This window comes from Rhagoletis pomonella, unplaced genomic scaffold (genome assembly GCF_013731165.1).
Source record: "Rhagoletis pomonella isolate Grant_MI unplaced genomic scaffold, Rhpom_1.0 Rhpom_scaffold_00007, whole genome shotgun sequence".
NCBI lineage: Eukaryota > Metazoa > Arthropoda > Insecta > Diptera > Tephritidae > Rhagoletis > Rhagoletis pomonella.
Window position 1 is genome coordinate 38,673,924 of NW_023458561.1, and position 15,021 is coordinate 38,688,944.

At 40.6% G+C, this 15,021-nt stretch overlaps 3 protein-coding genes across 7 annotated transcripts in view; 2 read left to right on the plus strand and 1 right to left on the minus strand.

Moving 5' to 3' along the window:
• Positions 1 to 10,945, plus strand: part of LOC118742753 (acetyl-CoA carboxylase) — a 46,943-nt gene extending 35,998 nt beyond the window's left edge. For all 5 annotated transcript variants that reach the window (XM_036475070.1, XM_036475069.1, XM_036475068.1 and 2 more), the window contains 16 exons: positions 1,188 to 1,554; positions 1,935 to 2,223; positions 2,779 to 5,434; positions 5,517 to 5,694; positions 5,768 to 6,039; positions 6,101 to 6,722; positions 6,796 to 7,098; positions 7,158 to 7,328; positions 7,392 to 7,820; positions 7,885 to 7,972; positions 8,034 to 8,210; positions 8,307 to 8,500; positions 8,562 to 8,972; positions 9,526 to 9,873; positions 9,958 to 10,092; positions 10,170 to 10,945. In XM_036475070.1, coding sequence (XP_036330963.1) covers positions 1,188 to 1,554; positions 1,935 to 2,223; positions 2,779 to 5,434; positions 5,517 to 5,694; positions 5,768 to 6,039; positions 6,101 to 6,722; positions 6,796 to 7,098; positions 7,158 to 7,328; positions 7,392 to 7,820; positions 7,885 to 7,972; positions 8,034 to 8,210; positions 8,307 to 8,500; positions 8,562 to 8,972; positions 9,526 to 9,873; positions 9,958 to 10,092; positions 10,170 to 10,307 — 6,778 coding nt within the window. In that variant the 3' untranslated portion in view covers positions 10,308 to 10,945. The remainder of the gene's footprint in view (positions 1 to 1,187; positions 1,555 to 1,934; positions 2,224 to 2,778; positions 5,435 to 5,516; positions 5,695 to 5,767; positions 6,040 to 6,100; positions 6,723 to 6,795; positions 7,099 to 7,157; positions 7,329 to 7,391; positions 7,821 to 7,884; positions 7,973 to 8,033; positions 8,211 to 8,306; positions 8,501 to 8,561; positions 8,973 to 9,525; positions 9,874 to 9,957; positions 10,093 to 10,169) is intronic.
• A 587-nt stretch (positions 10,946 to 11,532) lies between these two features.
• On the minus strand, positions 11,533 to 13,092 carry LOC118742754 (COP9 signalosome complex subunit 4). Its single transcript, XM_036475073.1, has 2 exons — positions 12,392 to 13,092; positions 11,533 to 12,325 (listed from the first exon to the last, which is right to left on the minus strand). The coding sequence occupies exons 1-2, from the start codon at positions 12,950 to 12,952 to the stop codon at positions 11,663 to 11,665; spliced, it is 1,224 nt and encodes a 407-aa protein (XP_036330966.1). The 5' UTR covers positions 12,953 to 13,092; the 3' UTR covers positions 11,533 to 11,662.
• Positions 13,093 to 14,622: 1,530 nt separating this feature from the next.
• The window catches only part of LOC118742755 (PX domain-containing protein kinase-like protein), a 3,678-nt gene continuing 3,279 nt past the window's right edge, over positions 14,623 to 15,021 (plus strand). The window contains exon 1 of the mRNA XM_036475074.1: positions 14,623 to 14,907. Coding sequence (XP_036330967.1) covers positions 14,806 to 14,907 — 102 coding nt within the window. The 5' untranslated portion in view covers positions 14,623 to 14,805. The remainder of the gene's footprint in view (positions 14,908 to 15,021) is intronic.

The following is a 15,021-nucleotide window of genomic DNA, read 5'->3' on the forward strand; positions in this document are numbered from 1 at the left end:
AATTTCCCCTACTTTGCCACTTTTTGCGTACGCAAATGCCAAAAGATGATAGTTTTCGATAACTATCCATAATTAGGTTCGTTCGCGTAGCTGTTAATTGTTCATGTTTAACCAAAACTTACAAGTTTTTGCGTTCGCGTACGCAAAAAACTTGCAAAGTAGGGGAAATTGAGAGAGCAAACTGACATTTCATTTTGAGGGGAAGCTGCTGGTTTCTGCTGGAAAAATTTTTGCCAACAGCAATTTGCCAACAGGAAAACAGCTGATCAAAAACAGCTGGTTGGCATTTACGCAAATCACAAAATTGAATTTGATGGTTTGTAAGATAAAAATTACAAAATGCGACTAATTAAACTTGTAAGAAATAAGTAGTTATTTGTTTAATCAATAAACTGTGTCAGTATAACACTTTGCGATGACTTTTCGTACGTTTTAAATTTTACACTTTTGTATGTAAACAAAAATTATATCAGCTGTTCGTCTAACTTGCAAGTTTCTGCAAATTTTCTGTTCGCGTACTATTTTGGATATTTCTCTCTTGTGAGAGAACAGATGACATTTCGCCGAAATTTGGCAGTTGGTTGGTTTCTGCTGGATATTTTAAACGAACGCACCTATTATCATGTACGCGAATGCAACTTACATATGTACATAGCCTTATTTGTTTTCGTTTTCTTTTTGCGATTAACCAAAGTCAACACAAACTTTTAATGGCAGCGTAGCCAAAATTTTGTGTTTTCGGACTTTACTCTTTTCTGCTTACGTTCTTTTTTTTCTCCAAACAAAATTAACAACAAACTGGTTCGGTCGGTACGCGCATATCTTCTTTTGGTGTAAAGTTGCTTTTTTGTTTTTTATTTACTATTTAATCTACAACAACAACATCGCTGAGCGGCCGATGAGAGCATCTTGGCCACAGGTGATGGAGCAATAATTCGGCCAGCAAGTATTTAAACTCTTTAGGCAATATATGTACATATGACACACATCTGTAAATACATACATACATATATACATAAATTTGTATATGCGTACATTAAATATTTTGAGTGCACCTTGCTGGGCGAGAGATCTCGTTATTTACACTTGCATTTTCAGTTTCCTTTTGACTAGCAAATCATTTAGTTACATAGTACTACTTAAAGCACACATTAAATAATGCACAATCGTTTGTCTTTCGGTTTTAGGCCGAGCATGTCGCGTGGCACTGGGCTGGGGCAGGATCGCTATCAGGACCGTGATTTTCACATTGCCACACCGGAAGAGTTTGTCAAGAAGTTTGGTGGTACACGCGTTATTAATCGCATATTGATCGCCAATAACGGTATTGCTGCCGTGAAGTGTATGCGTTCGATACGTCGTTGGTCCTATGAAATGTTCAAGAATGAACGTGCTATACGTTTTGTTGTGATGGTCACACCAGAGGATCTGAAGGCCAATGCAGAATACATCAAGATGGCTGATCATTATGTTCCAGTGCCTGGTGGCTCCAATAATAATAACTACGCCAATGTTGAATTGATTATTGACATTGCACTACGGACTCAGGTTCAGGTGAGTGAATGCACTTAAAAATCATTATTTACTGCATTTCATGAAGTCATACGATTGCACATCGCAGATTTTAACTGTGTAAGGTAATAAAACAAATACAAAAACAACGAAGCAGTCAGAGATTGAAAGCTCAGAGCTATCGGCGCGCAAGCTGCTGATGAATGCATAACCAACCGGATTATACTGTTTAAGCAAAGCAAGCAGTCTTTTGTTTACTTTATAAGATCACTCTAACATACATACATACGTACATATTTTCTCTACGTAGTAAGACCTTCACGGTCAATGTTACCACACTAGACTCAATTTATCAATCAACTAATTAAGCTATTAAAATAATTATTGTAATTTTAACTCTTTTTTTACCAAATTTAATCAAGGCTGTATGGGCTGGTTGGGGTCATGCTTCCGAGAATCCGAAATTGCCGGAGATGTTGCACAAGCAAGGTCTAGTCTTTTTGGGCCCCCCGGAGCGTGCTATGTGGGCGCTTGGTGATAAAGTTGCTTCCTCAATTGTTGCTCAGACCGCCGAAATACCCACGCTGCCCTGGTCGGGTTCGGAGCTAAAGGCGCAGTACACTGGAAAGAAAATAAAGATTTCGAGTGAATTATTTCAACGTGGTTGCGTCAGTAACGCCGAAGAGGGTTTAGCAGCAGCCAAGAAAATTGGTGAGAATGATGGTTTCATTTTTTGTTTTTGTTTTTTTTGTTAGTAAAATTCACTTAAACTACTTTAAGTATACATATCGTCGATGTTTTTGCAAAACCGCCCATCGACCAGTTGCAAAACCGCCTAAATCGCCGTTGTGGCAAAAATTAGATTTGGTAACCCTGAAATCCAGTCATCGAGATTTATGCATAAAAATCGTTAAGTCGTTGTCAAAACAACAGATTTGTAAAATAATAGCTAGAGAAAATACAGCCTATCAAGGCAATGCCTTCGGAGAATAAACCGTTTTTTCGCTCTCCTGTAAAATTTGATAGGCGGTTTTGCAATTGGGCGATGGGCGGTTTTGCAAAAACATCGACGATATATATGTACATATGTATGTATAATGATGCATATCGTCATCTATCATTATTTGCGTTGACTGGAAGAGATTTCAAATAAGTCCTTCTGAATTGATTACGCCGATATGAAACCAATTACATATGTACCGTTAATTATTTACCCATGCAGAGAATTAACTCTACCAATTTCCTCCCTTTTCCCTTCTAACTCAGGCTTCCCGGCCATGATTAAAGCATCTGAAGGTGGTGGTGGTAAAGGTATTCGTCGCGTGGACACTGCCGACGAATTCCCAGCACTTTTCCGTCAAGTACAAGCTGAAGTGCCCGGGTCACCTATATTCGTGATGAAACTGGCACGCGGCGCTCGCCATCTTGAAGTGCAGCTGCTTGCCGATCAGTATGGCAATGCTATCAGTTTATTTGGGCGTGATTGCTCCATACAGCGTCGTCATCAAAAGATCATTGAAGAAGCACCGGCGATTATTGCACAACCGGAGGTATTTGAGGATATGGAGAAAGCTGCTGTGCGTCTAGCGAAAATGGTGGGCTATGTAAGTGCCGGTACTGTTGAGTACTTGTACGAGCCAGACGGTCAATACTACTTTTTAGAATTGAATCCACGTCTGCAAGTGGAGCATCCTTGCACAGAAATGGTATCAGATGTGAATTTGCCGGCTGCCCAATTACAAATTGGTATGGGTGTGCCGCTATATCGTTTGAAAGACATACGTCTGCTGTATGGAGAATCGCCTTGGGGTTCATCGATTATTGATTTTGAAACGCCGGTGAATAAGCCGCAACCATCAGGCCATGTCATTGCAGCACGTATTACATCGGAAAATCCAGATGAAGGTTTCAAGCCAAGCTCGGGTACTGTGCAGGAGCTAAATTTCCGTTCGAGCAAAAATGTCTGGGGTTATTTCAGTGTTGCCGCATCGGGTGGTTTGCACGAATATGCCGATTCGCAGTTTGGGCACTGTTTCTCCTGGGGAGAAAATCGACAACAAGCACGCGAGAATCTTGTTATTGCGCTGAAGGAGCTTTCGATTCGTGGTGATTTCCGCACTACTGTTGAATATCTGATTACTCTGTTGGAAACCAATAGTTTCTTGGACAACAGCATTGATACTGCCTGGCTGGATGCATTGATTGCAGAGCGCGTACAATCGGATAAGCCCGATATACTGCTCGGTGTTGTTTGCGGCGCTTTGCACATTGCCGATCGTCAAATCAGCGAAGCCTTCTCCAGCTTCAAGACTTCACTTGACAAAGGCCAGATCCAAGCAGCCAACACGCTGACAAATGTAATCGATGTAGAGTTGATCAACGATGGGCTGCGCTACAAGGTGCAGGCCGCCAAAAGTGGCGCAAACTCTTATTTTCTGCTTATGAATAACTCCTACAAAGAAGTTGACATTCACCGGCTGTCCGATGGTGGTCTTTTGATTTCATTCGAAGGCGCATCGTATACCACTTATATGAAGGAAGAAGTGGATCGCTATCGTCTGATAATTGGTAATCAAACATGTGTCTTTGAAAAGGAAAATGATCCCTCGCTTTTGCGCAGTCCATCCGCCGGCAAATTGATTAATTTGTTGATTGAAGATGGCGCCCATGTTTCCAAGGGACAAGCCTATGTTGAGATTGAGGTAATGAAGATGGTTATGACGCTCACCTCCCAAGAAGCCGGCACTGTGTCGTTCTTGCGTCGTCCGGGTGCAGTGCTAGAGGCTGGTTCACTTCTGGGTCATTTGGAATTAGATGATCCATCGTTGGTAACTAAAGCACAGCCATACAAAAATCCCTTCCCACAATCGGACAACTCGCCAGTGCCTGAGAAGCTCAATCGTGCGCACAACATGTACAAAGCAATTTTGGAGAATACATTGGCCGGTTACTGCCTCCCTGAGCCGTATAACGCACAACGTTTGCGTGATGTCATCGAAAAGTTCATGTCCAGCTTGCGCGATGCTTCATTGCCTCTGCTCGAATTGCAGGAGGTGATCGCCTCTATATCGGGCCGCATACCTGTGTCTGTGGAGAAGAAGATACGCAAATTGATGACGTTGTATGAACGCAACATAACCAGTGTGCTGGCACAATTCCCATCGCAACAAATTGCCGCTGTCATCGACAGTCATGCTGCTACGCTGCAAAAACGTGCCGACCGCGACGTGTTCTTCCTAACCACTCAGAGTATTGTACAGTTGGTGCAGCGCTATCGCAACGGCATTCGGGGACGCATGAAGGCTGTCGTACATGAATTGTTGCGCCAATACTATGAAGTCGAATCTCAGTTCCAACATGGCAGCTATGACAAGTGCGTGGGGTTGGTACGTGAGAACAGCAAGGACGATATGCAAAAGGTCGTCAACACCATCTTTTCGCATGCGCAAGTTTCGAAGAAGAATTTGCTGGTGACGCTGCTCATCGATCATTTATGGTCATTTGAGCCGGGCCTAACCGATGAGCTCGCCAATACACTGAGTGAGTTGACATCGCTGAATCGTGCCGAACATTCGCGTGTCGCTTTGCGCTGCCGACAAGTGCTCATTGCCGCACATCAACCGGCTTACGAGTTACGTCACAACCAAATGGAATCCATTTTCTTATCGGCGGTGGATATGTACGGCCACGACTTCCATCCGGAGAATCTGCAGCGGCTTATATTGTCCGAAACGTCGATATTTGATATTTTGCACGATTTCTTCTATCACACGAATCGTCAAGTTTGCAATGCTGCGCTCGAGGTTTACGTGAGGCGCGCCTACACATCCTACGAGCTCACTTGCTTGCAACATTTGGAATTGTCAGGTGGGCTGCCACTTGTACACTTTCAGTTTTTGCTGCCTACCGCTCATCCTAACAGGTAATGTACTTCACTGTTTGCTTAGTTAGACAAATGGTTTTTTTTGGAATTTTTTTTTTTTTTTTTTTGTATGCCAATACAGACTATTCCCCCGCATGGTGCAAGACAGCGGTGAGCCTGTGACCAAAGTACTTGGCTCATCCTTCATGCGTACCGGCTGCATGGCTGCCTTCGGCTCATTCGAACATTTCGAAATGCATTCGGATGAAATTTTGGATTTGTTAGAGGATTATGCATCGCCTGCCTTTGTGAGCGCTAAGGTAAATGTCTAATAGCATTGTTCTTTGTGTGTTCTAACCTAAAAAACACATCATTGCTTCTTACTTTGCTTAGATTTTGGAAGCCGTCGAAGCCGTCGATTCCATTTCCGACGGGCGTTGTAGCACCTCCATCAATGTCTCCCTTTCGGACCCCGTTACACGCGCAAATGCTGTGGAAGAGGCCAAGTCTACCGAACCCATACACATCGTAAGTGTCGCAGTGCGGGACAATGGCGATATGGACGATGTACAAATGGCGCACATTTTTGGTAGTTTTTGTAAACTTCACCGTGATGAACTCTTCCAGCGCCGCATACGTCGCATCACATTTGCAGCATTGAAGAAGTGAGCGACATGTTTCCATTTCATAGTTTTACCTATTTATCTTTTTAAAATCTTTGTATAGACGTCAATTCCCTAAGTTCTTCACATACCGCGCACGCGACAATTTCGAAGAAGATAGAATATACCGCCACTTGGAGCCAGCATGTGCTTTCCAACTTGAACTTAATCGCATGAAATCCTATGAATTGGAAGCCTTACCAACAGCAAATCAAAAAATGCACCTCTATCTGGGTAGAGCCAAGGGTACGAAGGGCAAAGAAGTCACCGACTATCGTTTCTTCATACGTTCCATTATTCGACATTCGGATCTCATCACCAAAGAGGCTTCATTCGAATATCTACAAAACGAAGGGGAACGCGTGTTACTCGAATCAATGGACGAATTGGAAGTGGCCTTCTCGCATCCGCATGCCAAGCGCACAGATTGTAATCATATTTTCCTAAACTTCGTGCCAACTGTTATAATGGATCCAGCTAAGATTGAGGAATCTGTCACCAAAATGATAATGCGCTACGGTCCACGTCTGTGGAAATTACGTGTGCTGCAAGCTGAGTTGAAAATGCTGATCCGACAGTCACCACAAGCGCCAACGCAGGCCATACGCTTGTGCATAGCCAATGACTCCGGCTACTTCTTAGATATTGCTATGTACACGGAAGTCACGGATCCAGAGACGGGAATTGTAAGTAAAATACACCGAAGAGTAATGTCTCAACACATTGCAAATGAAATAAATTTTGTTTTGTTGGTTTCAGATTAAGTTTAAGGCGTATGGCGAAAAACTGGGCTCACTTCATGGTCATCCAATTTCCACGCCCTACATGACCAAAGATTTTCTGCAACAGAAACGTTTCCAGGCACAACAAAACGGCACAACATATGTATACGATATACCCGACATGTTCCGTCAAATGACAGAGCGTCACTGGAAGGAGTACTCGAAAGCACGTCCCACCATCGACATAAGAATACCGGAAAAAATTTTAATTGAATGCATGGAGCTAGTGTTGGATGATGATAATCTCATTGAGATGCAGCGTTTACCTGGCGAGAATAATGTAGGCGTGACGACAAATTTTTTTTAATTTTTAATTTTCACCGTTTTTTCTAAACGTAGTGTGGTATGGTTGCCTGGCGCATTGTGCTGGCCACTCCCGAGTACCCAGATGGACGAGAAATTATAGTGATTGCCAACGACTTGACTTATATGATTGGTTCGTTTGGTATCAAAGAAGATGTGGTCTATAATAAAGCGTCGCAGTTGGCGCGCAGCAGAAAAGTGCCTAGGGTTAGTAGCAGCACAGTTAGTATTTATCATAAACTTATGTATTTGCCTTCCAACCCGAAATAGATTTACATTTCGGTGAATAGTGGTGCGCGTATCGGTCTCGCAGAGGAGGTGAAATCAATGTTCAAGGTAGCATGGGAAGATCCCGAAGAGCCAGACAAGGGTTTTAAGTATATTTATTTGACCACGGAGGATTACAGCAAAATTGCTAATTTGAATTCGGTGCGTGCAATACTCATCGAAGATGAGGGCGAACCACGTTATAAGATTACCGACATCATTGGCAAAGAAGATGGCTTGGGTGTAGAGAATTTGCGCTATGCCGGTTTGATTGCCGGTGAAACATCGCAGGCGTATAACGAAATTGTCACCATGTCTATGGTGACTTGCCGTACCATTGGTATCGGTTCGTATGTTGTGCGTTTGGGTCAGCGTGTCATACAGATTGACAATTCGCACATTATTCTAACTGGTTATGCAGCACTGAATAAGGTGAGCAGGGAGATTTTTTTTTATATTTGAAAAAATGTGCTAACTTCTATTTATTGGACTATAGCTACTTGGACGCAAGGTATACGCTTCCAACAGCCAATTAGGTGGTGTACAAATTATGTACAACAATGGTGTCACACATAAGACTGAAGGTCTGTTATTGTTAATATTTATTAAATGGAATCATGTTAAACTTTTACGTTCCCCACACAGCTTTTGATCTCGACGGTGTGTATACTCTTCTTCAATGGCTCTCATACATTCCAGCATACATCGGCTGTGATGTACCGATTGTATTGCCAAACGATCGCATCGATCGTTCAGTAGATTTTATGCCAACGAAATCGCCATATGATCCTAGGTGGATGCTGGGTGGTCGCGTGAATCCCGGTAATTAACAGCATAATAAGTTCTATTTGTCAACTCTTCTTCAATATATGTATGTATTTTCGACGTACAAATAAATTACTCTCTTCTTTTTTGCAGCCAATTCAAGTGAATGGGAAAATGGTTTCTTTGATCGTGACAGCTGGGCAGAAATTATGCAGCCATGGGCGAAAACCGTTGTCACAGGTCGGGCTCGTCTAGGCGGCGTACCAGTTGGTGTCATTGCTGTTGAAACGCGCACAGTTGAGGTCGAATTGCCCGCCGATCCTGCTAACTTAGACTCTGAAGCGAAGGTACGACCAGAGCATTGTCTCATACAATGTCGTAATACATTAACGTATTAATCGTTTTCAGACACTTCAACAAGCCGGACAAGTCTGGTATCCAGATTCTTCTTATAAGACAGCACAGGCTATTAAAGACTTTGGCCGCGAGGAACTCCCATTGATAATATTTGCAAATTGGCGTGGTTTCTCCGGCGGTATGAAGGACATGTATGAGCAGATTATTAAATTTGGCGCGTACATTGTGGATGGTTTGCGCGAATACAAAAAACCAATTATTATATATCTGCCACCAAATGCCGAGCTGCGTGGTGGCGCCTGGGCTGTCTTGGATTCGCTAATTAACCCACGCTATATGGAAACCTATGCCGATCCAGAGGCACGCGGTGGTGTGTTGGAGCCAGAGGGTATTGTCGAAATCAAGTACAAAGAAAAAGATTTACTAAAGACGATAAATCGCTTGGATACAACGACAATTGTGGTAATATAAAGAAGAAAATAAACTAAATGTTTGCCATAAAATTTTAATTTCATACATAAGTATATCTTGGTAATCTAAGCAAAAGTCCCCAAGTGACATTCATTCTTTCATTTTTTTTTTTTTTGTAACGCTAGACCATAAGCCGCCAAGCGTACATACTCTCTTTAACTTTGCATGACGGGGTTATAGCAAAAGCAACATGAAAAAGGAAGGATTTCAGCATCCCCTAGTACTTTTCCTCCCCTGACTGCGTATCATTTATCTTTTGTTTCTTTGTTATAGAGATATAAAAACTAATTGGTGAACAAAAAAGCTTACAGCGCCATTTTCAATTCAATTTATACTGTATTTGGTTATTAATTAACCTGACTAAAAATTATTATACTCAAGTGTTTTATTATTGTTGTAAACCGAACCCAAACAACTAGATAACCAGACAGCTGGAATAGCCACATTATTATACATTCATTTTGACATCATTAGAGCGTATTGTATTTATGTTGGTGACTTTTACATACATTAAAGCATTTGCTCCTTTAAATCTTATATGCAGCTCCAAAAAGAACTGGAAGAACTAAATACTGCTGGTGACAAAATCAAAGCCGCTTTAATTGAAGAAAAACTAAAGACACGCATCTCGCAACTCATGCACGTGTATCACACAGTGGCAGTACATTTTGCCGATCTACACGACACGCCTGAACGAATGCTGGAGAAGGAATGTATAAGCGAGATTATACCATGGCGCGATTCTCGACGTTTACTGTACTGGCGTCTGCGTCGTTTGCTACTGGAAGATGTGTTTATTAAGAAAATAATAAGAGCACAGGAAAGCCTTTCGGTGGGACAAGCAAAACAAATGTTGCGTCGGTGGTTGGTTGAAGATCGAGGCGCCACGGATGTAAGTTTATTTATTTAGGGCAAACTAACCTGTATAATATACATATTAAAATATCGCGCGATTTATGCCATCTTTGTTTTGCAGTCGTATATTTGGGATAAAAACGAGGAGATGGTGCATTGGTATGAAGAACAAAAACGGCCAGACTCTGTTGTTACAAAGAACATAAATGCCGTTAAGCAAGATGCGATTATCTCGAAAATTAACGAAATGCTTGAGGTAAGTGCATACATAAATATAGTTACCCGCATTTCACTGACTAAGTCCTTTTTTTTAACTTATTTTGCTTATTACAGGATTGCCCCCATGTTGCTTTGGATGCTGTGGTAAGCATATGCCAAGGCCTGACACCAATGAATCGTGGTGCAGTAGTACGTACTCTGGCACAATTAGATCTGAATGAAGACACGACGGCATCGAATACGCAAGGATGATATCGCGTATATTAGAGCGTTAGGGAAAACGCTTACTTGCGTAGATTCTAGTTTAGTAAAACTGTAAATAATTTAGGGAGCACAAACTGAGCGGGTACCTTCTCGTCATTGCTTGGTCATCCACACTACATATATGAATACGCAAGTTGTTTTAATTTAGTTTATAACGCACGTTTGCTTTATTAAAAATGAAATAGTTAATGAAAAACCTAAATGCATCTTACGAAATATTGTTTATGCATTTCCTGCTCATAAATATCATAAGGAAAAGAAAAGGAGCAGCAGTACATATGTAGTTATGTACATAACTATGACTAGTTGAAAGTTTCTTTAGATTTGTTTGATAATATATAAAACAGTGCATCGGTGTTCAAACTACGTTTGATATATAATTAATTTAATAGCACATTTTTGAATTGTTAAAAGAAAGAATCATTAAACAACTATTTAGTAATAAAAACTTTCAAATACATTCATACAAATATACAATAAAATATTTAGCTGTGTAACAAGTGTGAATTATCGAACAAAAGTGGATGTATCTATTGTAAATTTGCTATTTTAATGTATCCACAGCCAATAAGATTATATCTAGCCTAAGGCTGGTGTATCAAGTAAATGAAAATATAAAATTGAAATTTTCGTATTTTTAATCTACCTCAGAGGTTCGACGCCTAGGTTGGGTTAGCTTGGTTGATTCGCGAGATTTCACGTAGATTAACGTGGAAAATATTTAGAGCTGCTACAGACTCAGTAGCAGTAGTAGATATCGGTCTGCAAAATGCTGCAACAGTCGGGGAGCTTGTGTGGCGGCGACTCAAACACGAGCTCCTCAACAAAACTCCACCGATTGCCAGTTTAGGTCCGTCCGTAAAGAAATGGTAATCTTAGCGATTGGAAAGGAAATACAGCAATCCGTGTTGTTCTTGTGGTATTTTTTTTTTAGCTGGCTTGAGGGACGGAATAGTCTGATTCACCGGCCCAATGCCTCAATTAAAGATGCACAGTTCCGCAAGCCTTGACACCCTCCTACCTTTGGACCTACGTATGTTTTTCGGACCCATGTCTTGCCGAGCACTTCGTTGAAGCGTACGTATAAGGCATTGAGGATTCTTATCCCTTTAAATTCTCCATAATATAGTGCCATTTTTAAGTGGACAAGCTAGTCCTTGCCATTCATTTAAACCCAACAAAAAAAAATATTTATGAAGAGGATTTTTAAAAATTCTGGTATTAAGGTTTGCAATTTTATTAAATTCAATGCTACAAGCGATGCCTTCAAAACAAAGCGGTATTATCGCAGTTACAAACACAAGTAAAAAGTATTTATAGAATCTCCGTTAAGACTAGTCAAATCAATTCATAGAATCCAATGTATTCGTCATCCAGTTTGGCTCAGCCGCTGCAATCTTTTCAATAATAGAATTCACTTGATAGCACAACGATTGAATTTGACGATCCCATTGGGGCAGCACCTCGCGGCTTTCGAAATGAACAAGTCCTGAAATTTGATCTATATGTCCATTCATACGTTCTTCGGTAATCATTTGCGAAGCAATATTTTCAGCTTTCGCAGCCGTTATATCCAGCAGTGCACCCAATTCTTCAAATGTAATATTGTTATACAATTTACTAGCGGACAGCAAGTTGTGTTCAAATACCGCACGATCTAATATAGAAGAACCGTCAACTGTAATAGCTTTTTGATGCGGCTGCAAGAGAGCTTCGAATTCCTTGAGCTCTGAACGTCTTATAATACGATCCAAATACATTTTTTCCAATATAGCATATGCTGGCAATTGTTGGCAACGTTCGTCTTTGAAAAGTGTGGCTAGCATACGTGAGCGCTGTTGTCCAGCAGAAGCTAGTACGGTGCAAATAAGAGCACTCCTCAATGCATCCATGCGATCGCTTTCACTCATCGTTTTGCGGTACGATAGCTCGTTATAACGTTGTGCTGCTTCAATAAATTTACGACGGTAGTCTAGCACATGGGCATAACACTTTTTGTAGAGCACCTAAAGAAAGAGCACATTGAATTATGAAAATTATCATATATGTACATATGTAAGTCATACCCTTACCTGCAATTCTTCATCAGTGGTCTCTGTCTGTAACAAAGAAGCGCGATTTATATAAAACTCTGCTTGTGCAGAATCATCATCCTTCAAGTAGAGGCTGGCTATTTTAAGGTAAGTTTTTAGTTTGTAGCCCACCGGATATTGTTTTTGCCCTGTTTCCAGTGGAATACCAACTAAAACATTGGCAGCATCTCGCCATTGCTGATTGCGCTCATAGATATCAGCCAAATGCTGGCGAATACCGGCTACTTGCTCCTCAAAGGATATGACTCGTGGCTGCACCTTTTCCAACGTGAAGTGGGACACTTGTCGCGAAATATCATCGGACAACTTGCACAAAGAGTTGCTGACATCATTAAGTATTTGTCGTGAAATTACCAAGCTGACATGCTCATTGACAATAGCTTCTACGAAGAGCTTAAGCGTATCCACCAGCTCATTCCCAGTGTTATTGAGCACCATTACTAACAATTGCCGGTACTTGTCTGCTTGCTCTTTGTGAGTGCCAGAAAAGTTGGCCAGGGCCATTAGCTGCGTACGCAAAGCACTAGTTCCGATGGTCATTTTAATGGAATGAAACTCCGCGAGTTTTTTACAAGGTGTTTACTTGAAAATTTGCCAGTAAAATCCCTCGTTTACCTAATTTGCGTGAATACTTCTTATCAAGCGTATTCTTCGCTGAACAATTAATAACAATGTTGCCACTTGTGCTAATTCCTTACTTAAAATTAGGGGGTGACCAGAAATACATTTTTATTTTGCAGAATCCAGTGGCCGCCAATTTGCAAAATATACCACACAGAATGTCTGTCTCATTAGGGCTGTTCAGGAAGTTGCGGAAATAGTTTTCTGGCACTTCCTTCTGCGAGAAATCGAAAGGGGCACAAGCTTTTATGAGCAGAGGTATTGGAGTTGAACGAAGTGCTTCATCTGTTTATTAACCAATTATACTGCAGCTTCTTTTGGAAGTCCTCAATATGCTTTGAAAATGAACACAAAACGATAATAAAATAAAAACCTTGAAAGTATTAACTTTTGCTTACAGTGCACGAGTAGCTCTAAAGGATTGGAATTTATTATATGTGGCCTGATGGAGGCCGCATTCATGCACTTCTCTTCCTCTTAAACAAATAATTGTGATGAACTTAATTTTAATCGCACAGCTTGTTTAGAGCCGCTTGCTGGTTGTCCAACTGTCATATTTCGATTATTGATAACTCTACAGCAACTGACGATAATTGACATCCGTAATACAAATTTTCTTTCCAGTTGTGTTGCCAGTTGGCAACCGAACCGTGGTTGCGTTGCTATCCGTAATAGACCCATTAATTGTGACTTTCGCTAGAAGAGGCAGCATATGAAGAATTGTTCACAGTAGTGATGCCAGATTGTGGGTAATTTCCCTATTTGAGGGATATTTTGCGACAAAAATTATTAAAAGGGAAAAAAGGGACATTTCAAATAAATAAGGGATTTTCTTTTGATGCAGTTATTGTTGCATAATTGATCCAAATTTAAGAATATTCTACATACTTACGTAATTAATCTTTCTGTGATGTGGAATGAAATGGTATATTATTGTTAAAAAGTATAAGGACAATTTCGAAAATTTTCTTACGTTAACCAATTCAAGCGCTGAGTAAGAAAGAATCTTTTCAGTTGTAACTGGTGTTTCATGTAAAATGCAGAACAAATTATCTGATGAAATGTCAAATTCCACATGAATGTGCTTCAATTTTTAAGTCACCAAAAAATTCTTTTAGGCCCTTAGTGAGTGAGAAAAAAATGGAAGTGAAAAAATTAATGAGTGAAAAAAATGCGGAAAAAGGGGTTTTTTCTTAACAGCGGTCGGCCCCCAGCAGGCAATGGCAAATCTCCGAATGTATTCCTGCCATGAAAAACAGCTTCTCATAAAAATACACTCGCCATTCGGAGTCGGCGTAAAACTGTGGGTCCCTTCCACTTGTGTGACAGCATCAAGGGGCACCCCACAAATTGGAGGAGAAGCACATAATATGTGTCAGCGCCAATCTATTATTATTATTTTATATGAATTTTACGTCTTTACTACTGAAACATGTGTATATTTAAATTCGTTGGGAATTTTGTGGGATAAATTTTCAAGATGTAATTGAGGTAATTGAGGAATTTTTTCCCCATTTTCGTGGGATTTTTAACAGAGAATATCTGGCATCACTGGTTCACAGCAATTTCCTCGCAGATGTGATTGTACATTTTGGTCAGCAGGTTTTCCAATCAACTTTTCCAATTTAACGATTCCTGAAATTGTTTGATTAAATACTGATAAAACTGTGAAAATAAAACCGATAAAAGGGTTTGGCTGCGTAAGCACGCCTGGAATGGATTAAAGGCTTTGAACATGGATCCATATTCGAAGTACACTATTTTGATGACCAATGGCAATATTTGAGAGACCTTTCGGTTATAATCATAAACTCGATGATACACAGGCCATAATTTGCGTAATTGAAACAGCACAGGAAGTGAACGGTCATACGGTAATTAAAACAAATTTAATCAAATTGAAGATTTCAATATTGCACGTACATTGTATGCACAAGTGCATAAGTCATAGAAAAATCAATAGTATTTGACGCCGTAAGGACAAAAAA